General features: G+C 39.8%; 1 protein-coding gene across 1 annotated transcript in view; it reads left to right on the forward strand.

The window, feature by feature from the left end:
* LOC148648011 (V-set and transmembrane domain-containing protein 2-like protein) overlaps positions 1-26,353 on the forward strand; it is a 42,681-nt gene that overhangs the window by 13,144 nt on the left and 3,184 nt on the right. The window contains exons 2-3 of the mRNA XM_088608089.1: positions 20,142-20,311; positions 21,805-21,849. Of these exons, the coding sequence (XP_088464215.1) occupies positions 20,142-20,311; positions 21,805-21,849 (215 nt within the window). The remainder of the gene's footprint in view (positions 1-20,141; positions 20,312-21,804; positions 21,850-26,353) is intronic.

The following is a 26,353-nucleotide window of genomic DNA, read 5'->3' on the forward strand; positions in this document are numbered from 1 at the left end:
ACATACTCACACCACAGCCCATGTTCCCAGAGGCTAATAAACCAGTATGCCTTTGTACATATAAATTGTAAGCAGATAGTACTCCAGGAACTGAACCCAGAGCCCCAGCCCTGTGAGGCAACAATGCTGACCACTGAGCCACCCAGGTACTAGTGTTTACTAATTGATTATACATTTTAACTGCTAAAATCAAATTTCTTGTTATTATAATATTGCATCTAAGTTTATTCTTCTATTAAATGCCAATGCCCCCATCTGCAAATAAGTAGATAATTGGGTACCAATAAAAGGGTGATGCAGTTATGTTCACTTTTCATACTGTCAAGACTCCCTTTATAACATCCTTTTTTGTTTGCTAAAAATGTATAAAGTGCTTTTCGGGATAAATGCTCCCAAAGCACAATTAATGTATAACAAAACTGTAGGATCGTCATAGTTAGGAGGGGGCATAATTCATCCACCTCTGAAATGGCGTGCCACCTACTGGTCCATCATCACCATTACAGCGGAAATCTGCCTTTCCTTCCATGTCTAGTTGTGATGTAGCTCGGCTTTATGTAGCACCTGAGAACTGATGACATCAGGCTAGAGGATGATGATACTCAGTTTGTTTGTTCTAATTACTTACAACTCTTGGAGCACACAGGAGGAAAAAAAAACATAAAAAGTGTCACTAAGCTGCTAAAAATTGATTCCATTTCTCTAAAAGACATGTATTGCCTTTACTCCACATACTTGGAAGGTCTAATATTCTAAGTCTCTTTTCCATAGTGTAAGCAGTCCATATGACTGCCTATTTCCTTCTTAATGGTTAAGACTTTTAGTTTGATTTCTCACTTTGCAAGAAAACAGACTGGGCTGTTTCTCTGTCTCTCTATACTAACTGATGGTCAGGCTGAGCCTTCCTCAGGACATTTAGTTTTCAGCTATTACTTCCATATGCTATTAAGTGAGATTAAAAGAGGTATAGGATTTGCTGGAAGGCACTGGACAACCTATTATTCTGAAATGCAAAACACATTCTTTTAAAAAAAACCCAATCATGGTTCTTAGTTGTTCCATATCGGTTGGCATAAGTACAGCTATCAATAATAGTAATACTTTAGCAGTTATAATTGTTTTTCGTGCTAATAATAATAGGAACATTATTTGTGCGGTTCAATTTTTTTCCAAAGTTAAATATAATTTTTTTTTTACCAAACATGTTTTAAATTCCCTTGTCCTATGTTTCTATGCACAGTTGATATGTATTTCGATATGCCGTGTAACTTCGCAACCACAATATCTGATAGTGTTAAAGTTATTTGAAAAGATATGTCAGGGCAGACTCATATCAAAGGCAGTGTTATGTCAAAAGCTTTTCCTTTGGCTTGACTTTCACAATGGCCTGGAGTGGGCTGGAAGTGCTCTCTATATTACAACTATATTCTATATTATTATATTCAGTCTATGTGCTCATACAGCCAATCAAATGCATGTTTTGACTGAAATATTAAATTTGCTTTTTGTAAGTACTTAATCTCCTATCCCAGCTCCTACTAGCACTAAGTTATTGATCAATGCAAACACAATGTAAAAATCATATACTCTAATTCACTATTGAAGACTAAAAGTATTCTTATAACAATGTCTCATGAAATAGTTGATATATTACTCAATAAAGATTAAGATTGCACTTTGCAAACAGAGCACCTCTGTTACTGTCCTCACAGATCTGCTACATTCAAAATTGAGTCAATTTTCACTATCCTTCTAGGCTTTGTCATGTAACTTTGGTAAAAAAAAACTTCCTTATGATCTGACTTTTGAAACTTTCTTCAGTAACTCCTCTTCAATTTCAGGGTTAAAACTATTAACCAGTGGTCGTTTTATTTAGAAACACTGTTCTTTCTTTCCATTTGGACATGTAAAATATCCATTTCGAAACCAATACACATATTCAGTACCAGGAATGTTTTATTTTCTGCCTCACAGCTTTCTCTTTTACTCCTTAATTGATTTAAACACTTGGATGCAGCATCTCAGTCGTGCTTCTTGATGATTTCTGGGTGGTACAGAGTGCTGAACAGCTCATGCACTTGATTTGATTTCTGGCATGCAGGCTGCAGCTCTAATGTTATTGAGGAGTTAACTGCTATTGAATGCGCTGGCTCCATAGCTAATGCTTTCCATATTGAAGGAGTGGACTCCACATCTTTGATTCCTTGTTCCTTCCATTGATTTGCTGTCTCGGAGGTCTCTCTCTGCATTAAGTGCAAGGTCTGAGGTTTTGGTGTGGAGAACCTGTTTTGAATCAGCTCATGAGTATACATTTGGTTTCATATGAGTTTTTGGTATTATGTAGTGATAGACTTGCTAGCTTGCTAATACCTTAGTTGCTCTCTTATACAAGAGATCGGTTGCCTTACCTATTTTAGGTATTTGTTGTCTAAGTGGAAATTGGGGGAGGTATTCTATGAGTATCACATATCCAAATGTGTCACACCTGTTCTGTGGTTTAGCAAAGAGGTTCTCACAGAAATGGGCTGGAAAAGATTGATCATATCACTGTCCTTAGTGTCACGTTCACAAAAGCTCGAGCTGGTGCCTGAGCTGCCAGATCTAAACTGAATCTGACAGCTCGCAGATCGATGTGAAGCACAGGCTGAATGGAAAGGCAGGCTGACAGAACAGACCAGCCGTTTAGACTGACAGACTCTTCTGCATCAGTAATCATTTGCTGTGGAAATGCCTGGGGTGCAAGTTTGTATGTGCACGCTGGTGTAACGATGTACAGATTTTCTCAATCTTTTTTTTTTAGAGTGTTCATGAAAATAAAACTTCTTGCAGTCCTTTTGGGCATGCACGCAGAACTGCAGGCCTTACTCTAAAATGATGCTTTTTAATGCTTTTTTTGATGCTTTTTAATGCTTAATGCAACATAGACTGTACTGTATCTAGGGAGTTATGCTTTAGGTGTACAGAGTTGGCTAACATAAGTAACATTTTATAGCTGAGAATGGAACCCCCTTTGGTGTAGACTTGTAATCTGACTCTTTTATATGTATCAAGCTATAAAATATTGATAAATGCAATGAATTATTGTTTTTATGGAAACATACATGAAGCTAAATTATACTAAATATTTTGGTGCTTCATCAGTTTTTGCAAGCTCCTGTGGCTCAAATATTACAAATGAGACCATAATTTTACATCCTTGTGTTGCTGGAGTCACAATGTCCTGACAAGTACAGTTGCTGAGGCTTGAGGTGACTGAAACTCATGAACACCTCTGGAGGACTGGAGTTACCTACCCCTGTTCTGTACAGCACACGGTGGTTCACCCATGCCCTTGTGGATTAAAGCAAAGTAATGGCATGTTATATTTTAAAAAACTGAGACAGAACTGTGGTAAAAGGTCAGTGATAAGTGGTTTCACTAAGACGAGTCCTGTGGCTCAGTGTTGCTAGTGTCATGAAACTAGCTGACTGTGTGACCCATGTGGCTGAGAGTCAGAGGGGCAGGGCTGGGATCAGGCAGGACTCTCGGCTTCTGCAGAACAGCCACTCCTATGACTTGCAGGGTGCCTGCAGATCTGCACTAATACTCTGTCCTCAGAGAGAGAATCCCGGAGTCTACTTGATTTAATTGGAATTTGCTACATGAACCAAATGGATAAAGTTTAGTTTTAATAGCAGTTTTATTCTTATGTGAGTGTTGTTACCTTTTTACCTTTCATACATTCTAGGACTATAGGAGTCCAGGACTGTAGATGGTATCTTATGTCTGGTGATTGTAGGTCAGACACAAACATTTCAGTTTCCCATTCCTTGCTTAGATTATTTTACTGGCTGTTTAGTTCAAATACCGATCAAAGTTGCCCGTCTAGTGTTCTCATCATTACTGTCACTTCTGTGCTATAGAAGTCAGCTTTGAGCGCGCGTCTGCATCAGTCTCTGCAGAGGTTCCAGACGAAGTGACCAGATACAGCTGCATTCACCTCATTTTTCTTTATTGTCTCGCTGCTTGGCTGCCGTGGGGTTATCTGTGCATTACAGATGCTCACTTTAACCACTGGCAAGCTAAGGCCCTTTCTGATAAATAATCATTCCTTGTGTCTGACCTATGACATATCAGGTGGAGAGAGGAAAGATAAAAGGCATCTTTCGTAATTTCACTTCTGTTTAATGAAGAGGCTCCAACCTCCTTGCAAAGCAGTGCCAGCAGCGATAGCTGTGCCACAGCCAGGAACTGCTTTTTTCTGTAATGAGCAATAAACACAAGGAGGCTGGTTTCATCACCTTCAAAGTGAAGAGAAAAAAAGCAGAGTAATTCCATTAAATCCCCTGGACTCAATGTCTGTGTATTTGCAGTGCTAGCAGATCTCTTTCCCTGTGATGAGCCCAATCCCACCAGGATTTCTAACACAATCTGGACATTAAGGGTGCTTTTGTTTCTCTGCAGACTTCCAATCCCCACATTTCGCCTCTGGCCTCCTGCTCTTGTGTTTTGGAGACTAAGCCCTTGGTGCTTAGGAGGCAAGATTAGATATCAGAGTTCGATACCTTTACAACAGCCGCAGTCATATGATTTTTGTCTTTGTAGTTTGGAATGTGGGGAAACGGAAAAGCTGGCATTTTCACTGTCTTATTTTTTTCTTCAGCTGGGAGATTGCAATATCGCAGGGAGGGAATGTGAAGGGAGGAGCTGCTCCAAATGAGTAGACAGTGTCCCCTGGCCAAGGTGCAAAATTCGACCATGCCTGGTAGAAGATGTCATCTGCTTTTTTAGAATGAATGCAGAGCTGGTTTCTTAGGAATAATAATTGCAGTGCAGTCTGTTTGCTGGAATTAGAAGTTATTCAAACATTTTGATTGCTTAATGTTGCTAGCATTTCCAGTAGTACAATGTTTTGGTCCATTGCCTACCAAGAAGAGGAAAGTGCAGTTTTGCAGATGAACATGGTAGGAGTGGATTATGAGTGACTATCGGACAGACCCGTCCTGATGTTTGATTCCAGCAGTGAAGCATAGCAGCTGCCTGATTTAAATTGGACTGGAGCAATCAGCAGAGAGCTTTAATTTAGAGGATTCCAACATTCCGAATTTCAGCAGTTTCCCCCAAATCCCAAGATATCTTTTCTACCTGTGGCAGGCACCTTAATTAGACAGAGCTGAGTTGCGGTGTGAGGCTCCTGGGGTGGTGACTGACAGGCTGATGGCATGGAGGTGCAGACATGTTCCTGCACTCTGCTTCTCCGGATACTCAATCAGGCCAATTCGCCTCTCATACAACATTCCTTCAGCTGGAAAAATAAATATTGCATTTCAGGTGAGCTTTTTTTGTCGGTGGGAGTTTGTGTTTAAGTGTGGAGCTAATTCTCTTGACTTTTAGATTGTGGTGTTATCTTCTTTATCAAAGCATTGTTTTGGGCCTTATTATGAGCCTCACCTGGTCCTGGTCCTGTCTGGGCCTGTCACACTATCATGCAGCTTGTTATGAACAAGGCTACATAATGTTAGAGTGTGGTTTGTATTTGTATGCTTTCAGACAGATGCCTGTTATGTTTTATTGCATGTGTTATCGTGGAGGGATAGTTTATATTCATTTTAACAGTGCAGAGGTTTGCAATGTGCTGGAGGTGTCTGTACATTATAACACTACCTTTCAAGTCAAGCTCGCGTAGAAGCTTCTGCCAGACTAGTTGACAAAAAAAAAGAGGGCAATATTTCCTGTAACAGAAATTGCATAATAAATTTGAAAGCTGAAGTCAAAATATGCAGTAGGAGCCACACAGTTTTCCTGGCTTTGCCATACAGTCTCTGCGATAAAACAGGTGTCTGCTCCTCTTTTGTTGGGTTTAAATGGAACAAAATACAAAAGGGCACCCCTGCTAGAAAGTGATGGAAACTGGGAAAAGTTGCTTTTTGCATGCAGCATGCCTAGATTATGTTGGATCCGAACTACCACGGCTCTCCTTGAGTGAGAACAGTGTCTGTGTTGAAGACTAGTCATCTTCCCCTTTGCTCAGCTATGCCAAATTCCCTAGTCTTGTTTTTCATTGACCTGTGTGCTGCACAGGTGCTGTTGGGTTAGGGTGGGCTTGGGGTAGTCTGGGTGTCCCCACTGCTTGCTACCCAACACCACCACTGGGACTTTCCTGGGCGCCCATGAGGTGTCAGTTGACATCAGTTTCTAAACTGGATTTATATGAGCGAAATTTTATATATAGTATAGAATGTGTACCTGTTGGTGAGTTCATGTAGAAGGGTATCGCAGTAAAGGAAAATGACCAGGTATGTTATTTGAGAAGAACTTGACTAGAGCTTGGATGACAATGATAACAAAGCCAAACCTTACTCAGTTCTCTATCCCCACTTGCTGAACTTGGTCCAGTAGAGTGGAGGCTGAGGGTTACACTGGAGCACAGTCCTGCCAATCGGTGTGCTCCATCACATCACTTTGTGCAGAGTGATTTTGCTTCATTAGACGTTTTCCTGAAGAAACCGCATACAAAGCAATGGAGGTTCTACCTCTTCTGTCACAGAAACTTGTTGTTTTTCACAGTTTATCCATATTTATTTTTGAGAACAAAAAATAAAATGCAGTGACCAATGCACTCAAATAAGGGCCACATACAAAGATTGAGAGGTCTCACAAACGCGCTGTTTTTATCACTTTTCATCAAATTTAAGTTGCGCGCCCCCAGAAATCAATTACGCAATAGTTTACTGGAGAATATTTGCACAGTAATTTGTTGCAATCTGTTTTCCCATGCTGTGCACAAGCTGAGCACTGCTGCAGGTTGTCAAGACTTTCATCAGAGGTTTTAATTTACCTCTCTGTTGTACTGTGGTAAATTCATATTATATCTTTCTTCAATCCAGTCATATAATAACCATGCTTAAATCTTTATGCTGAAAAGGGAAAATGTCAGGGGAGGATGGACATTGCTTCTGGCTCACGGAGTAGAGGTGCAATGGAAGAATGAGAAGAGAACATGGAGCTGCAGGGGTGAAAAGCAATCTTGCAAAGCAGGGTGATTGTGAAGACTGTGTGCTGTAATAGCACAAGGTGCCGTGGACTTCCAATTTTACAAGGCTGTTTAAAATGTCGAAGGCAATCTAGTCCAGTGCTAAAACCATTTAGTACTTTTACTGCTTGTTATAGCAACTGCCCGTTACCCATAGAACTGTTTTATGACTGTCTTTATTATAGCAGCTACAAATTGCACAGTTAGGACTGAGTTCATAATCTTTTTTTCTGTTCCTATATGGTGGTATATGAGTGGTGTTTTACAGCCTGGCCTCAGACTGACCCACAGCATGGCAAGGTATTCTGAGAACAAGACAAAGGGTCCACCTTAGGTTGAGCCCATTTTAGTATAAGTCTCCCTTGCTCACTTTTCACTTTGTCCTTCCGATATATCTTTCAGATTTGTTGACGTTTATGGACTTCTTTATTGGTTTTATGATGCACAGCTCCTGGAACCCGGTAAAAGTGATTAAAGTGGCAAAATTAAGCAATTTATCAGTCCATCCGGCCATCCATTTTCAGTATGTGCTTCATCCTGACAGGGCTGTGGTGTTAATCAGTCCAATTATGTACAGTAATTAGATCTAATAAGGAAGACATCCCAAAGGAAACTGTGGCCCTTGAGGACCAGCATTCTGTGCAACTGTGGTCTGGTGACACATTCTAGCAGTCACCATCTATATAATTCTCTTGGTGTTTTTGTGAAAGAAAAACAAGCAAGTTACAATCATGGGATTGTCATTGAAGAGCATGAACAGTAGTGAAGATTCTTGTTATACAGAAAACTGAAGGACGTTTCCTTCCCATCTTGCCTGTTGCTTTGCTGCTCCAGATTGATCCTACCGGCGAGCGTCTTTTTAAGCCTATTTTAAAACAGATCAAAACCGCTTATACTGCAGAGAGGCGAGAAGCAGTGGCTGGGATCGCTGCGTACATTGGTTAAGACAGCAACGCCACACTTCAAAGCGCAATCAAGATGCACAAACACGGGCACATTATGCTAACTTGTTGCAGACTGACAGCTCCGTCATGTTGCTGTTATGTTTAGTTCGTTTCCCACTTCCCTGAGAGGCAGCACCACTGAGAGAGCCCGGATCCTGTCGAGGGATTGCTGTGCTCATGCTCTGGAAGGAAATCCACGTCGATGTCAGGTTTGGATGTTAGCAGGGGTCATAAAGTAGTAAGTTCACTGCCAACCGTCCAGAAGGTCCAGAAAATCAAAGGAACCTATTTGTTTGAGAATGTCTTTTTATTTCAAAGTTGTGTCTTAAAAGATTAGTGGCTGTTAGACCAAACAAGTGCTTTTATTGTTTGATATACTTTTGGGTCCAAGAGTCTCCCACTTTTGATGTACAGTGTTTCTAAGCTGTTTTATTCAGTGTTTTCTTTGCTTGTAGAAAGACCAGGAAACAGAATGTCACACAATGAAACAGAACCTTCTACTATTATTGACTACAATGAGAACTATAAACTGTGAAATGTTTGTCTCCCAGTATCTATTTTGTCAGTCATGACTTCTTTAATTGTTTATTGAAGTTAATAACTTCAGCGCAACAAGAGCGATAAAAGCAGCAGATGAAACTTGGATTGGAATTATTATAGGAAATATATCCCGTTTGTTGGATGTTAATTCATAAGCTACTTCTTTAACTAGCTGTAAGAAAGAAGCTACACAAGACAAGGTTTGATTCTGGCCCCCTGTGTTTGCAGGTACCCTTTTTATACCATTAGAAATTCTGAATCATTTTGGTTCTCTCAACTTCCTGCTTTCATTGAAATGCCAATTGCTTTCACCTTGACTTGTGTCAGCACCTTCCCCAAGCAGTCTGTAGAAACCACAGAGATGTCAAGGCTTCTAGGATGTGAGTTAAGGCCCATTGGTTAATTCACTGTGAACCTGAGATACAAACAGCAGAGATCTGGATCAACAGGACACAGTACTGCTCCATCTGAACCCAACAGTTAATGGACAGTGTGATATACTACATTAACTTCCTCTTCTTCATCATTTAAGGATAGCATTTAGGGTAGCAGTGTGGAGTAATGGGTTAGGGCTTGGAACACTAGATCAGGGGAATAAGTTAGGTTTTTCAGTGAGACTTTGCTGTTGGTCCTTTAAGCAAAGTACTTCACTCACACTGCTCCATTAAATAGCCTGTTGTCCAGATGGATACTGGCCAGGCCATGCATTTAAATGGAAATGGGGCAGTATCTGAGTGTATGATACACCTTCTACTTCTTTGTGATCAAGGTGTATTGATTGTGTCATAATATACTTAGTAAGAGAATTCCAAGGATTGTGAAACAAAGAGCTGAAAAAACAAAATAACTGTTTCAATTGGGTTTTTAAATAGTCATTGCAAATCTTAGACATCTTTCTATTCTATAATCCCCTTACTGAATTCCAGACAGTATCCAACATTTTTAAGAATGTTACAAAGGAGATTTTTGGCCCAACTTACCCATTGTGTACTTAGTATTTAATTGATCCAACCACATAACTGGGTAACTTGTTCCAGACCCCCACAACTCTTTGAACAAAAATGCATCAGAGACGTATAGCTTCGTATAGCTTCTTTTTACTTTTTGCTCTCTGCTGCCTATTCTTTCTTGGTTTCCCTTTGTCTATTCTACTGCTCTCTTCCTCTCTCCCCATGTCCTTTCTATACTCCTTTCATTGTGTCTCTCCCCCCTGTCCTTTTCATACATTCTCACTGGACTGCTCAAATGCACTTTCTTTTTGAGCTGTTTTATTATTTCGTTTAGTTCTCTCAAACCTGTCCCCGAAGCACAGAGTTTTGCAAAGCTGTAATTGCTGTGTCCTGTTTCTTATCTGAAGACAGCACCTAGACAGTAAGTATACAGCTGCAAGGGAAAAGAGTTCCATGTCTCACACCCTGACAAGCAGCTCTCCAAATAACAACAAGAAGGAGCACAATGTAATTGATCTTGATCTATTTTAGACATTGACACAAGGATTCAAAACAGTTCCAGGCAGAACAACTTGTAAATGACATGATTACGTCAGATATTGTGCTTGCTAGTTCTGTTCATTATAAACAATGAACAATGTGAGTCTTTACTTTAGAATTCCCACAGGATTTTAACATCATTAGTGAGCTTAGATCTTGTAAGAGTGATCAAATGTATTTTTTTATTATATACAGATTTTTATGCTGTTTGTCTGCATCGTGGTTAAATTATGATAACAAGTATAGTAAACAAGTCTGTGGATCATTGCGTTTTGTCCTAGTCATGTGAGTCTTCTAGGTAGGATTGGAACATTTTCATAACACATTTCTTATTGTAGATGAAAATTACTTGAGATTTTATGTAAGTGGTCGCTATAGGCTATTTAAATTTTGTAAAGCCACAGAAAAAAAAAGTTTTTCTACATCCATAGCATGGAAGAACTGTTGAGGAATCAGAGGTATGCTTGTCAGTAGAGAAACAATAAATAATTTTCAGTTAAAAACCGTAAATGACTCGCAGTCATCATAAAGCAGCTCCAATTGAGATGAAAAACTATTTATTAAAGCAGACGGGAATCTCTCTCTGTTTTAGATCTGGATTTGACTTGGTTCCTCCCAAGGAAGTCTCAGACAGATTTCAAAATCCACCAGAAGGAGTCTGAGAAGAAAAGCATGATACACCACAGAAAATACAGGGATGAAAATTAGAGTATGCAGCTCTGGAAACTATGCTGATTGTTAAAATCCCACTGAAAGGCAAACAAACCTGTAAAAAATAAGGATATAGAAACTGTTAAGTAAACCTGAATAATCCTGTTCATGATAACAGTCAGCTCCTGCTTCTCCAAGGGTAGAAGGAAGTAAATTTCCTTGCTGTTCCCCAGCAGGAGCTGTCCATTGTACATGTTCTCCTCTGACATTCTTCTCCTTTCATCTGTGCGGCTTTCCCCTCCGTGTGGACTGTCTCCTTCCTGTCTGCCTGCTGTCAGTCATCTTTGGTCTCCGCCTGGCTAGCAGCTCCCACTTAATGAAGGCTTTCAGGGCGGAGGGTGATCACGTTCGGCAGCCGGTACCAGGGCCGTATCCCAGGGGGGATGGAGGAATTGGCTTCGGCTCCTGCTTCTCCGAAACGTAAAGCAGCAGTCGGCGCTTACAGCCAAGCGTAAGGACCACGGGCCAGATTTAGCTCCTCATGGCTTTGAACATCTGCCAGACCCAGCGGGGACTCAGACATCATAAGAGTGTGACAGTGGCGGGAGAGCACTTGCTCTCTGGAAGCGGGGAGTCTGTAATCAGCTTGTATGAAATAGAGAAGGCAGCCCCAGGAGGTCAGAAACAAAATTCCTCAAAGTCCCCAAAGCTCTCCTTTTCAGGTTTGATCGTCTTGATCTCAGAAAGTATGTAACTGAAGTTAACCTTCAGGTATTTTGTTAATTGTCGCATGGTTTTTACTGCCTTTTTAGTTTTCCTGGGATTCAGAAGCACTTGGTAAAGGAAGAAGAATTGGCTCTACAGTGCCTGTTGAGTTGGTGTTGATGCAATCTCTCATTTGTTTCTCACAATCTAATAAGAAGTATCACCTTCACCGAGTCAAAAGCATAACAAAAGAACTCCAATGCTTATAAGTTAGTACTACACTAAAGCACAAACAATGCCTTCATATTGATTATGATGTGGCATCCATAGGCTCCAAGATCAGGAACCCTGCAATTCTTTGTTTACTTATAGAAATGAACCATCACAAACAAAGCACCATTTTGTACAAACTGGAACAAAGCTGTTTGTTGGTCTGTTACTGAGTGTATTTTCCCTTGTGATTTCCAGTACTGCCCCAGAGAGGAGTCTCTGCTCTCCACTGTCTTACATCACCCTGTCAGCTGTGAGACAGCGCAATGGCTGTCTAACAATATGCAAACCATCACACTGGGTGCTATTCTCAGTACTACAAAGGGGCACTTTAGCATTGTATTATATTTATATACTAATTACGTGGGCAAGTAGTTTCGTATTTCATTATACGAGTAACGTGGGCACATTCTTGAAAGAATTTATTAAACACTGTTGAGCCCTGGGGTGGATGTTGAGGGTCTTCACAAAGTGGGCCTGCCCACTGGAAATTGAGCTGATTCTGTTTTCATTGGAGTGATTCTCAAGCTGCATGCAGGCTGCAGCTAGTCTATTCAGAGAGAACAGCAGGCCCAGTTCTGAACCAGACAGCTAACTGCTCCAGCTAATGCACTGAAGCATTTTGCTAATACTGTCTACGCTACCTGAACAAGAGATGGGTATTTCAGCCATGCATGTCAGAGATCCATTTAGAATCCACTGAGTAGTCATTTTAATCACTTGCCGTGCTCTAGAAGATGAGAGAACCGCACTAAAGTCTCATCAGTCGGCCCATTCATCTTTAGGCAGCTGAATTTAATTGTGCTCTGCTCTTGTCTCGCCACTAATTGTGTGTTGTGATGGGGTGTGCACTGTGTTCTCTCTGCTGGAGTGCTGTGCTCTTTTTGAAGCAGGAGGCTTGCCACTCATTTTCACTGGCAGGACTTGTACCTGGCACAGGGCAGAATGGTCCTGCAGCTGCAGCTGAAGAGGTGAACAATAAGGCAGCAAAGCCCATTGTCTTGACAGCGCTAATGAACAAAGCACCTGGCAGGGCTGTGAGAGCTGTACTGCAGTACCCCAGCGCCTCTGAGGCAGAGCTGCTGCTTCTCATTGGTCTCGAAAAATCGTTCTGTTGTCAACAGTGATAAAAATAAGAAAAATAATAGAAGGAGAATGAAAGTCAGAGAAACAATAACAAACAGAAAAGACTATGGACAGTCTGAAAACCCTTATGTGTCTGATAAGGATTTTTTAAATGCAGTGAAAACACACTCAACAATCTCAATCCTAAAACAGGTGTAAAACGGCACAAGCACAGTGTCATTTCATATCTGATTACTTCAGTATCATGTTTTTTTTTTCTCCTCCGTGATCATTATTCTTATCTGTTGAATGAGCAATTGAGACTTTTTTTTTTTCCTGCTTGATTTGAGCACGTTCTGAATTGCGGGCCTGTGATCGTAGAGGTGCTCATATGGGCAAAAAAGATCCCAGATGCTGGCTATGGCTGAAAACAGGACTGCCAAGCACTAATTTTGTTTTACAGCAACAGCCTGCTTATGTAGCAGCCTGTCTCCACACCACCCCTCTCCGAATGTCTGAGTACAGCAGGGCACAGGGGGCTGGAAGCACTCCATGCTTAAAATGTCACAGATTCTGTGTGGAGATACAATATCAGTAATGGTTTTTCCCACAAAACGGTTCCATGTGCCAACATTCACTTAGAAAGCAGCTATTAAAATTAAGAAGAAAACCTGGTTAGAGCCTACCCTGGATTTCTGATAATTTGCCTCTTGTTACAAAGCATTGATCTTAATTACTTTATTGAACTGCTCATTTCAATAAGAAAATAACCTGTGAAAACACATACAGAGGGGACATTATATAGACCAGCTTTCCTCTTTCCTAGTCATTTAATATAATTGATTATGCCACACCTGGATACAGATAGCACAGGGAAAGAATTAAGTCAATGTTGATGTGAAACTTGAAAGACTGTAGATCTGCAGGTCGAAGGTCAAGTGTCACCTGTGTATTGTCACTTTTCAAGCTTTCTGCCAGTGTGTTGCTATAAATCCTATTTGTTTAACACTGTGGCAAAGCTCATAGGTTTTTAATTGTCAGAAGGATGATGACTTTAAGGTTTTTTTTATAATCCATCAGTAAAATCCCCCAGAGACTTTGAATTAGGAAGATATGATACTGTCAGTTTCCTAGTCAATTATTATTATTGTAGCTGTTATTATTATAATTGTTATTAACTTCTGGTGCTACACATTTTTATAATAAGCTAAATAACTGTTGGGACTGTTGGATTGACTTTGATCATTTCTCTTTGGCAATGAATGATTAATTAATCGCCTGTGGTATATGTAAACCACGGGGGCCTGATAACAAGTGACGTTATAGTGAAATATACAGAAACTATGACACAGCAAGCATTGTCCTCCTCAGGATTTTATTATTCACCATCGACCTCAGAGCAGTGTTTAATGTTCCCATTGATGAACGACATGACCACACAAGGTGAAGGAACTGAAAATGGCACATTCTTGGCCGTCTAAAGCAGCTACACCAGCTGGAAGGTAAAACAGGTCTCACTTTCCATGCTACTGTGCTGCCATTTCTATCGAAGAAACAGGTAAAGGTTTATTCCATGCTATAAGGAAAAGAAAAGAGATGACTCTTTTGTTTTCCTTTCAGCATGGAATAAACCTTTACCTGTTCCTTTTTAGCCTACACATGCTGACACAGCTCCCTACTTGAATTTCTATCAAATAGTTGGCTGTGCAGGATGCAGACTGTGATTGGGTCCTAACCAGGTCTGATAGCTGTCGTTTTATTTCAGGATCAATTCTGTCGATCCAGTATTAGAACCTATCCAAGGAGCCTATCCAAAAAGTGTAAGCACAAGACAAGACTACACCCTAGACAAGATGACAGTCCATCAAAAAAGTGCATGCTTGCACAAGACCACAGGGAAAAATTTACAGACACCAGTTCAGTTAGCTGGTGACTGGACACAGGTCTTACATCTGCCAAAATAGAAATTGCTTAGGTGGCCTTTGTTCCCACAAAACCAGAGGTGAAATGTGAAGTAGAAGCATTACATTGTGAGCAAGAAGTACATCTCAGCCTCTTCCACCCCAGGGAATGTGAATTCGCACTGCATGTCTTCCTCACAAACAGGAGGATTACAACGAGTGTGCCCTGTTTATTTTCAATTCTGCAAGTGTAGCTTTGTATTAAGACCGTGTGTTTACTCTGGGAGCTGTTCTTCCATTAGAAGACATTTTCCAATTAAACCCAGGGACAAAAAAAAACATGAAAAGAAAAATAAAACTTTTGGATTCCAGGTGGACAAAATAGTTGTTTAAGCATCTCTGTCAATTGAAATAATTAATATTTAAAGCGCCTCACTTATTACAGAGGTATGATATTCATGCGCTGAGCAGCAGGAAAGCTCTTTTATAAAAAGGAATAGAAAACTGGATTCAATTCATCCAGCAGTTAATTTTCCCCTCATTGAAGCAGAGAGAGAAGTCACTTGTTAGAGCACAAAAGAAGGTTTTCCATTGTGTAAAAACTGAATACACTCCAGCTCAATGAAAGATGACCACTGTATTTAGAAATTTTAGAAGGAGAAAGAATGTAAGGCACTGTATACTGATGACAGTTCTTATTTGGAATGAAAAGAATTCAATAATTACTTCTTCTAATGCATTTCAGTTCACTGTGCTTATCATTACTGAAACGTCAGCTGTTGGTCCCTTTATTTTGGGTTAAATTTGCATTATTTTTGCTAAATGAACAGGCGGCATTTTCTCATGACATGACAGACTTCACCAAGTGTTACTTGGTCTCCTAAATGTCATATACAGTCAGTGCTTTTTGCATTGCTTAATGTTTTTCCATTTCTAGCTGCACAAAATTCACAGGCATCCAGTTATTTGACAGACACCTCATTATTTCTGTTTAATGCATCTCTTCCTAATTTAATTTTCAGAAAGAAAATTCCTCAAACTATCATCCACCTATTTTCTTTCCACTTTTTGCAATATAGAGCTGTGGGGGAGCCACAACTAGGAGTCTACCTAGGAGTCTATCCTAGGAAGAAATGGGAACAAGGCAGGATACACCCTGGATGAGACACCAGTCAGTTGCTGGGGCACACACAGAGACAAACATGCACACACTCACAACAGGGCCATTTTTCACAGAAGTTAATAAACATACCAGTATGTCTTTGGCCTACGGGAAGAAACCAGAACACCCAAAGGAAACTCTGGAACACAAGGAGATCACACAAACTCCATGCAGAAAGCATCTCAGGGCTCCAGTGCTGGGAGGCAGCAATGCCAGCTACTGTGCCACTCTGCCACCCATCCAGGCTATCATATTAAACCATTATTTTGGACTGTAATGTGCCACATTCAGGAAAAGATTAAAAATGAAGAAATTAGCACAAGGCTTTATTCATTTGTATTCTCCTGTTTAAAACTGCTTTCCTGCACATTGAGAAGAGTCTACCACAGGAGCAACAACTAGGTGAATTACACCAACTCACAACGCACCATCCCTTTTTTCCATCTGGTCTCCAATGTTTTTTATTAACATCTTTAGACAGTTAGATAGAAATACTGGTGTCAGAGTGATGTGGTGGTAGGGGCTGCTGCCTCCCATCTCTGGCCTCCTGGGTACAATTCTAGATTAGGGCACTTTCTTGGTGGAGTTTGCATGTTCTTTCCATATTCACATGCGTTTTGTCCTGGTGTTCTGGTTTCTTCCAACCTTCCCCATCTATCTCATTTGGTGCCCCGGAATTGTCCCAAGGTGCTTATGCCTGTGTGAAATCTGCAATTGACTAATGTCCTTTCCAGGAAGTCCAGTCTTACACCCTGTGCTTCCATGATAGGCTCTGTGTTCTGTTTACCATGCCAGAAACAAGCAGCTTTCTGGCAAAAGATTAATGCTAAAAATCCACACACTTAGTGCTCACACAGGCCCAGTGTGAGTTTTTTATGTTTTTTTTTTTTAAATTTCACTCAATTTATTTTAATTACGCTAATTACTGAAGAAATCCACGAACTCATTTGTCTGGAAGATGGTTTTGTCGCTTCTGCGGTCAGATCTGTGAGTAAGAAGAATGATGAATATTTGATAATATTCATTGCAGTGTAAGAGAGATACCAATCCTTATTTCATTTGTTCTTTTTCTTGTGATGAAATGTCTTAGTGTTGATATGTTTTGAACCTGTGTATGACAGTCTGAAATTACACTGAAGAAGTGAGAAATATGAGCTTTACTGTTTTCCACTCCAGTGTGCAGAGCTGATGTTTAACTGAAGATTCTGGTGTGGGTCTTGAAAAACTGATCAGTTTTAATAAGCCAGGTGATGGGTTCACCCTAGTACAAGTAGGACAGAAACCATTTAACACTTTTCCCCACCTACCATCCACTCATTTTCTAACTGCTTCATCCAATTCAGTGTCATGGGGGAGCCAGATCCTATCCCAGCAAGCAATGAGTACAAGGCAGGATACACCCTGGAAGGGAAGCCAGTTCGTCACAGGGTAGAGAGACACAGACGCACACACTCATACCAGGGCAAATCCCAGTACAGTTCAGTGCATTTTTAATCTAGTCCTTATGTGACACCCTTGACTATTGATACAAAGGCATTAAAAGCGGTTGTAAAATAAAACTGGAATGAGTATTTGACCAAAGGTGCAAGCACATTACTATTAATAATAATAAGAATTCATTATGATGTAGCACTTTTCTGGACACTCCACTAAAAGTGCTTTACAGGTCATGGGGACTCCCCTCCACCACCACCAATGTGTAGCCTCACCTGGATGATGTGACAGCAGCCATAGTGCTCCAGGATGCTCATCACACACCAGCTATTAGTGGGGAGAAAAGAGTGATGAAGCCAGTTCAGAGATGGGGATTATTAGCAGGCAATAATTAGTAAGGGCCAATGGGAAATTGGCCAGGATGTCGGGGTAACACCCCTACTCTTTTTGAGAAACGGTCCAATTTAATTGCAGTATTTTCTCCCTGTATCTTGACCACAATTTTCTAATTTATTAAGAGTAATAAAAACGTTTAACTGAACTGTAGTTATCTGTCAATAGACGTGTCTATGAGCCAAGGTGAAGCTTAATTCATCCAGACCAGTCTAAGATAAGATGTTAACACAAGAGTGGTCAGCTCTGAGCCTGGAGAACCACAGTGCAGCAGGTTTTGTATGTCACTCTGAAACCACTGATTTCAAAACACCTTGAGAATTTTTATTTTGACTGCTAGCGCAGGTGAAACTCAATTAAGTAATGTAGAGATCATTATGAAATGCAAATTCCAATGCCTGTTCACAGGCACCACTCTTGGTCATTCTTGACATTTTCCTAAACTAATCACAAGTCACAGGTGTTCCAAGTCTGTACAAATTGATTGTTTTCTGTTGGACTTCTGCTTTCCACAGTTGGAGCTGGCCATTCCTGCTCTAGGGATTTAACTTTTTTTAATATAGAGGCTGCAGATACAGTATATTTGAATTTCCATATAGAATACAATGTCTTTAAACATCTCATTTACTTGTTTAAGTGATATGTGCTACCCAGTTTTAGTGTTTTCATAGTTGCTTCCATTAGGGAATAATTCAATAAAGTAAGATTTAATCTCAAGGGAAATAATATTTTTGGGAACAGTGAAGCTGTGATATATTGTATACTTAGCAGCCTGAAAAGGAAAAAAAAAAGAGTTGTATATTTAAAACAGCACTTGTCTGTGAGAAACACTCAACAGTAAATCACAGAGTTAAGATACTCAGCTCTTTGTGTCCCAACTCAGTGTTAGAGCTGTGAGGATTTCCCAGGGTGCTTTGCAGTGATCCTGAGAGAGAGGTCACGAGATGCAGTAGCTCCCTCTCTGGCTGTATCTTCAAAAAGGGGATTAGCTGCAAATTAAAAATCTGTTTAAGGGAGCAGTTAAGAGGATTTTGGCACTGTCTGTTCAGTGGTTAATAGGTGGATGTGCTGGGATCAGCTGAACTGATGTCTTCATTTGCAAAGGCTAGTTTCTACAGTGTAGGATTAAAGACCATATTCTTCGCTGAGCAGAGCCAATAACTGTACCTCTCAACACAGGTGCACAGCTTGAGCTGCTGCTTGTTTAAATGCAGCGCAGGTCTCACTCAAGATTTGTTGATTAAGAAGTGTTTTTGCATAGCTAAAAAAGCCATTCATCATGACATTTTTTAGCACTGGGGGACAATTTCCAAGCCTTTTAAAAGACAAATTTGCCGAGGTGCAGATGTTTTTTCAGCAGAGGGAACTGTAGGCTTTCCTCATAAAACAATTGCATGTGTCTTACAGTATGTCTCTTACTAGTTGAAGCTGCGATTTTGTCCAAAGTTCAGCAATGACGTCAAAATGTCTGAGAGTTTCATTTTAAGTTAAGTTACATTAATGAGATGACATTTAAAATACGCTTTAAAATAGATTAAGAATGCTATTTTGAACGTTTAGGATGTCAGAGTGTAAATCATTTTAAAATCTAGTTTAAAGGTTAGACAACAGCATTAAGTATGATCCTCCCACGCATTTACTATCCCCTGCTACTTTGATAAGACTGAAGATTGTTTTTATTCTTCTGGGGACTTGGGCCCGGAAGACTTTCACTGTAATAGCAGCAGGAGGAGGGCTTGCTTCAGCAGCACCATTTCAAACCGCTGGAGTTTAAAACATGTCTCCAGATCCTCCATTTCCCTGCGATTTGTGCTGCATGTTCCTGTGTCTCTACCATTTGTTTTACGGAGCATAAAGAGAAAAACAAATTCCTAATTCTCATTCTGTACAAGAATGAGAGACTGTAGCCTGTTTTTGGCATTCTGAATGCCAAGTTTGTATTTACATGCCCAAAGATGTCGTGTTACAAACCAGTCAGAAGACTAGCACCTTGCTACAGCTACTGTAGGAATGTAAAACAACAGTTCTGTCTCTTTCCTTTGGATAGTATAGAGTCAATGTACAAGGCCAGTCTTGCCAATGGTAAGACTGGAGTGTTGTGTCTTTATGGTTAAATTTTTGAGAAGGTATAAAATATGTACAAGTGAGGAAAACAACAGAATATTAAAGCTGTATTACCTAACAGATGAAGGCTTTTTGCTTGGATGTTTTCTGCTCTGTCCTTTGGATTGAAGTGTAAACTGTGCAGTCTTTCTGTCTGTAGCTTCTGCAGTAGCTTTCGAACTTGTTCAGAGGATTCATTCACTTCCCATTTTAAAGTCCCATTAGATGGTGCCTGCTAAATGATTAATAATTATTTCAAAAATCATTCAGAATGCTAATCGAAGCATCATTGCCGACATTTCATTTTGGTTTTGTAAGGGGCTGGTTTGCTTTCTCAGCCAAAAACACTTCCATAAACACAGCATTGCAGAAGCCACTTCATGGAAATGACTGTGTTTTGTGTGAAAGCCTAAAGCACGAAATAAAAATGGTGTTCCTCTCCATTTTAATTTTCATGGAAATCGTCTGCAGCGCTCTTCACTGAGGTGCCCCACGACATCACGGCGCGCAGCGGGCAGGATGTGGAGATGGCGTGCTCTTTCCGTGGGGCGGGGTCACCCTCCTACTCCCTGGAGATCCAGTGGTGGTACATCAGGAACCACAAGGACTGGACAGACAAACAGGCCTGGACCACCAATCAGGTGAGAGCAGTGAGGAGAAGACGGGGAAACCAGCTGTGCTCAGGGAAGCTGGTTTCCAGAAAGAGAGAGGCTCGCATGACCCACATTCTTCAGCAGAGGAATGCGCTGACGCATTGCTTTTTATATGCCCATTGCAGAGCAAATATTGTGCTATTGCTATTTTTTTTTCTTGAGGAAGCATGGAGGATGACGTATTACAATATAAAGTAGAGCCTCTAACATAATAGCAGGTTATGTATATTTTCTTATGTGTATTTATTTGCATATACATACATTATGTCTTTACTGCCTAATTCACAGACTATCTAAAGGTTTTTAAATGAAATTCACTTTAGCAAATATTAACTGCCTAGTTTTTCGTCAGGTGCTTTCTTAATTAACTGCTGTGTTTTAGCAAGGATCATCTCTCTGTTTCGAACTTTAGCTGCAAAGTGACAGGGCCAAAAGTCTAGAAATCCAGACAGCACTAGAGAAATCCATAGAGCTGTATTCCAAAACTCTGTTTGATGCATATTTAGCCAATAGAAACCAATATGCTCTCTAGACATGTTGTACTTTTTATAGATTATGTTGGAAATGTTGCACAAACTCCTCTTTTCAAAAGGAAAAACAAATCCAGTACAATTTTTACAAAGCGTGGAAAATCTGTTTTACCGCATTCACCTACTGTACATATAAGTAGGGGATCTTTCTCCAAATTCTCCTTGTATTTCTAAAAGTAGAACCAGTCCCCTGGAACAGAGGGTATAAAAATTTCAACATGGAAAAGCAGGGCAGAGTTTTAGAAGATGGAAAGTATCCTGGCTCCCCACTGTGCCTTCAGAATCTCTAACTTGATGAAAAAGAAGATTAAAGAAACTTCCGCTGTTTGTTTCCATTTCTACATAAATTATCTCTTTTCCCATTTGATTCCAAAAGTATTGTTTCCCATCAAGGTCTGTATTGTATTGCTCCTTTTAAAGTATTCCTGAATACAAGCAGCACAGATACAGTGAGCTCTGCAGGACCAGCCCATTTTAGGTGGGTAATAAAATTAGCAATTAAAAATAATTAATTCATTCCCCTGAGCAAAACTACACTTCCATATCTTATTGTCCTCAGCTGGTTTCGTTGATTCCAAAATGAAGTAATGTCAAAGACCAGGATTCATAAAATACCATACTGAATTCTGGAAAAACAACTAATTAGCATTTCATAATATCACAATGTGTAATACAAGATGTCTTGTGGTATTTTATTTAGTGTAACATTGTGTCAATGTGACAATCTGTTGTGGTAGTGTAATGTTAAGATAAAAAAAAAACCTGCTAAATTAAAAAAAGCAATCAAGGGCAATTCCAGGAATCTTTCGCTAATTAAATTGAATAACAGTAACTATTTTAAAAAGCACAAATGCACATACACAGTATCTCAGGAATAGCAATGTAATTCTTCCTCTGTCCCCATTTTCTACTTTGAATAGCTGATTTGTTTTTTCTTTCCTTTCAACCCAGGTTACACCCCAAGAGGAGATATCAAAAGATGCAACCAAAATAAGTGTGAGTTTGCTTTCTTTCTGAAACCTAAAGAAATCTAAAGAAGTGCTTCCTTCCGTTGTTTATAATCAATAATAATCATGTGACTGTAGCCCGGTACTGTAGTTTGATCAAATGCTAATTAAGTTGGAGAAGAGGTGTGATTTGAATAATGAGCATTATTGGAGTAACTCACCTACCTGAGGAGATCAAGACTCCATCTGTAAGGACAAGGCTATCAGAAGCCTCTGTTTTGATTACAAATCCAGAGAGCCAGAGAGCTTTTGCAAGGAGAGGAGATAGGGTGCAGGCAAGGCAGCAGGAAGTGTGATATTTACAGTATGTGCAAATAGGCGGAAGAGGATGAGACTAGGGTTCAACCTTCTCCTGAACATTGAACTGCTCTTGGAAGATCATGGCTGGTCATGGCTCAGAGGGACAGTGTAGCTGTGGTAATGACTAGAATATGGGTGGGTCATTGGACCCAGTCTGTCTTGTCAATGACTTGTCAGAGCTCCTTCAGTGCAGCAGAGAGTGACGTAAATTTCTACTCTTCTCTGAGCACAAAAACACAGGTACTTATCCTTTTCAGTCTCTCCATCCTGATTTATTGAGAAAATAATTTAAACCGCTTTAAGACTTTCCAATCATACAGGGCCCTAGGCGTAAGCGAACTAGGGAGCTGCCTAGGGCCTCAAGACCGCCAGGGACTCCCTTGAATGTGCAACACAACATATTTTTAATCGGCACGTTCAAAATTCCCTTCAGTCAAAAAGTGACCAATTATAATCGAGTACGTAATATTTTTCTGAAGAGCAGAAAAGAACACAAAACGGAGGTACGCCAAATCAAGTCATTGTAATATGCATAATAATGTGATTTGCATTTCATCTGGACAGATCAATGCAACTAACGAATGCTACACATGACATTTTCAGGCTAGACACGCAGCCTACTTGAGGTGTCTTTACTAGACGTTAACAGATTCTCATTTCCTGTAATTGTACACATGCCGTGTGGGTCACTTGGTTAAAAATTAGTGCTTTCCGGCCAAACAAAAGCGTGAAAGCAATTGAACAGTACAAAATAGTGTTCAGCAATTATTTGTAATTGATATTAAAGCGATTTCCCCTGTATTGTGGATTTATTGCGGTTTCTCCTGTATTTTATTAAACGGTGGTATTGTGAACTCAACCTGTAGCTGTTCAGATTGCAGTTACTCTCCAAGTGACAGTGGCAGGAGCAGTGAGGAGCTATTCACAACTCAAGTTGATTAAAACGTACCTGAGGTCGAAAATACAGGCAAATTGATTTATAGAACTTTTTTTATACAACTTTCTGATCTCCTCAGCCTTACTTATCTCATCTCCCATGTTATTGAGTGAAGTTCTTTTTTTATGAAATGAATTTCACATTTATTTCTGCAATTCCTTTCTACAAAGGTTTCAGTGTAGTCCTTATTAAGTTATGATTAGCAATAATTTTGAAGTTATTGTTTATCATTATCATTATTTATTGTTATTAATGCTCTTTTTATTACTTTTAATGTTAACATATGTTATCTTTGTCAAGTGTGAGCCTTGTGTTCTTATTTTAACTTCTTTATTATGCATTCTTCAAAGCTGATATATAAGTTTTCTAGTTATATCATTCATTTATTTAATTGTTCTCAATGGTAAAATAAGGTTGTGTTGGGAGCCGATAATGCACAAATACTGTAATAATAATTTAGAATTGCTTCCACTTATATAGCGCTTTTCTGGACACTCCATTCAAAGATCATGATCATGAGGGGCCCCTTTCCAAGGTATTGACTAAGGTCGGCCTTGCTATAATGACACATTACCAGAGTAATGTGTATTTTGGTTATTTTCATGTTGTTCTGCCAAAATTGTATCATTCAGTTGGATCTACACTCTTTTGCCAATGACACACTTCACTCTGCTCCCTGCTATACCTCAGTAAATTTTAGTTTCAGGCTGTTAAAGTTTTTATTATTGATTTTATTACTCTGTACTGTAAATGGAGTCCTATGTATTGGGAGGAGTTTTAGATTGTGACCAGAGAATGGGACCTCCTATCCAAAATATACAATTGTACTTAAATCTGCAACCATAGTCATTTCTACTAGAGTGAAGACTCACTACATTGCTGAGTTTGGTTTGCAGGGTGGGAACTAGGACAGAAGCCAATACATCAGCTTTACTGCAGTGCACAGTCAAACAAGTTATCTGTGGGAACCCATATCAACTCTTTTTTTTTATAATTAGCAAGTAGAAGGAATATTGAAGTTTCACAGATTCCAGAACTATTTTCAATGTCTAGAGCTTGGAACAACTGCCTTGTATATTTTTCACTCATCCATCCTTTTGTAACTCTGTACGTCTTTGTGATTGTTCTGGTCACCAATAAGAAATGCAATATTCCAAATATCACAACTCTATTTTAAAGGTTCTAACCCATTGGGTATTAAGCCCTACCTAAGGCAAAACCTTACTGTGCTGTGTAGTTCAGTGCTTTAACGTAGATAAAACAGATTTGAAATTGGCTTCGGGAGCTTCGCTATTTGCTGTTCTCTCACGATGAGGTGGACGTCACGCTGCACGCTGTTTCAGTATCAACCGGCTGTGCTGCCAGAGAAGAAGGCATTAACAGAACAGTCACAATATCATCAGCACCCTTCTGCACATGCACTTAACTGGAGCCAATTGTTCAATACTAATTTTATTTAGTAATCTGGTTAGGAGATGAAAATAATCACATTTTGCATTTAAAAAGAAAGTATGGCACTACTCATTTCTGTGTACAGTCCAGTAATTATTCTTCTGGTGCCAAGAATCCTTGGCTGCTGGCTACAGGTGATCATTTGTTTCCAAGTCTTTCTTTATTCAAGCAGCACTGTTTCATGTGCCCAGAATCTCTTTGCAGAGGAAGCAGAGCAGCCCTAATGCATGTCCTCAAGCCAGCTACTAATTTTTAGCCAGGCTGGACTGTGGTGTGGGAGAGCCATTATGTGTAGTTAGTAGCAGTAAACACTATCAGATGAGATGAGCTAAAATTATCCCATCTTCAATTAAATGACTTTTTCTTTCTGAGGTCTTTTCAAAATACCAGGTCTCTGTCACCAGTACGTGTCTTCGGATCTATAATTTGACACTGCAGACTTGCAATTATACTTTTTCTTCTTAAGTGTCGTTTGCTCAGGATGTGAATCTCTCATCTGATTTGGCCCAGTCTCAGACAGCCCCAGTGAGCACTGGGCCATCTGGTCTCCTCTGCTTAAAGGGCTAACAGTTACTCATGCCCATTGGCAAGGCGCAGAGTGATAGTTTTATCCTGAAACTGAAAGTACGGCAGTATATAGTCTGCTGAAGATCTAGTGTTTTTTTTTCCAGTTTACACGTGATTTGTGTTGGAATATTTTATCTGAGGAAAAGTAAATCTAGTGTCTGGTTTCATAGGATGAATGCTCAGATTTGATCTGGGAATGAACACCACTTGAGCTATACAGTAACAATGTGATAACACATGTCTCATTATGGGCTTTAAATTCAACCAGGCTGGTTTGTTATCTAACAGCTACCCAAATTTTAAAACGAATGTCAGACTGAACTCAATCACCACAACATCATGTCACCCACTATATTTGTCTACATGTATCTAGCTTTATCATCAAATAAATAACAACATGCATAGTATTTTAGTAGCTGAAGAGAGCCAGGCTACATTTTTTCACCAGGAGTTCCTTTCCCAAATCTTTTGCTCCACCCTGTATGTAACTCTGCTTCCTGTGTTTGGAGAGAATGTGGGATTTAGCAAAGTTAGCAAATCATGTCTCTTAAGAGCTCTGCGTGGTTCTTGTGACAGCTAAAAAATGGAGTTCCCAAAGAAAATGCTGAGGAAAGTTCAAATTAAAGAGCACTGAGAACCCCAGTTCTTCATCAAATCAGCAGAAGAAGTACCTGCTGAGCCTAGTCTTCAAATGTTAGTTGAATTTAATGAGTGCCTGTCTGCAAGCATGCTTAATTAGTCTTTAACACGAGAAGGTTTATTGACAACACAGTTCTGATGCATGTTTCAAAGCCTGCTTAATAATGCTCAAGGAAGGATGGTGTTTCATTAGAGTCCTTTTCTCTTTCAAAACGCTTTTCCTCTTAAGCTGTGACAACATTAAAACTACCTTCTAGAAGTCATTCTTTGTGTTTTCTAGCTGCTTGATAGATAGGTGTACCAGGACTTGGTTTGTATGAAGAGCCTGGTAAAGTGACCTAATTCCAGGCTATCAACTCAGATAAATCCCTGTGTATGAGCTGTGACAGCATGTGCTACATAGGGGATAGAAATTTTCACATGCAATAGGAACAATGTGTTGAAAATGTGTACACATTTTGGGACATACCATAAATGCTATATATACAACAATATATATTATCATATAACATAAACATCAGAGGCAAAGCAAAAGAAATCCATAATCTAAAAACAGGAAGACTGCAGTTTTTCATACAGGAATGTTTATTTCACAGTT

The sequence above is a fragment of the Lepisosteus platostomus genome, chromosome 15 (assembly GCF_059453375.1).
Source record: "Lepisosteus platostomus isolate fLepPlt1 chromosome 15, fLepPlt1.hap1, whole genome shotgun sequence".
NCBI lineage: Eukaryota > Metazoa > Chordata > Actinopteri > Semionotiformes > Lepisosteidae > Lepisosteus > Lepisosteus platostomus.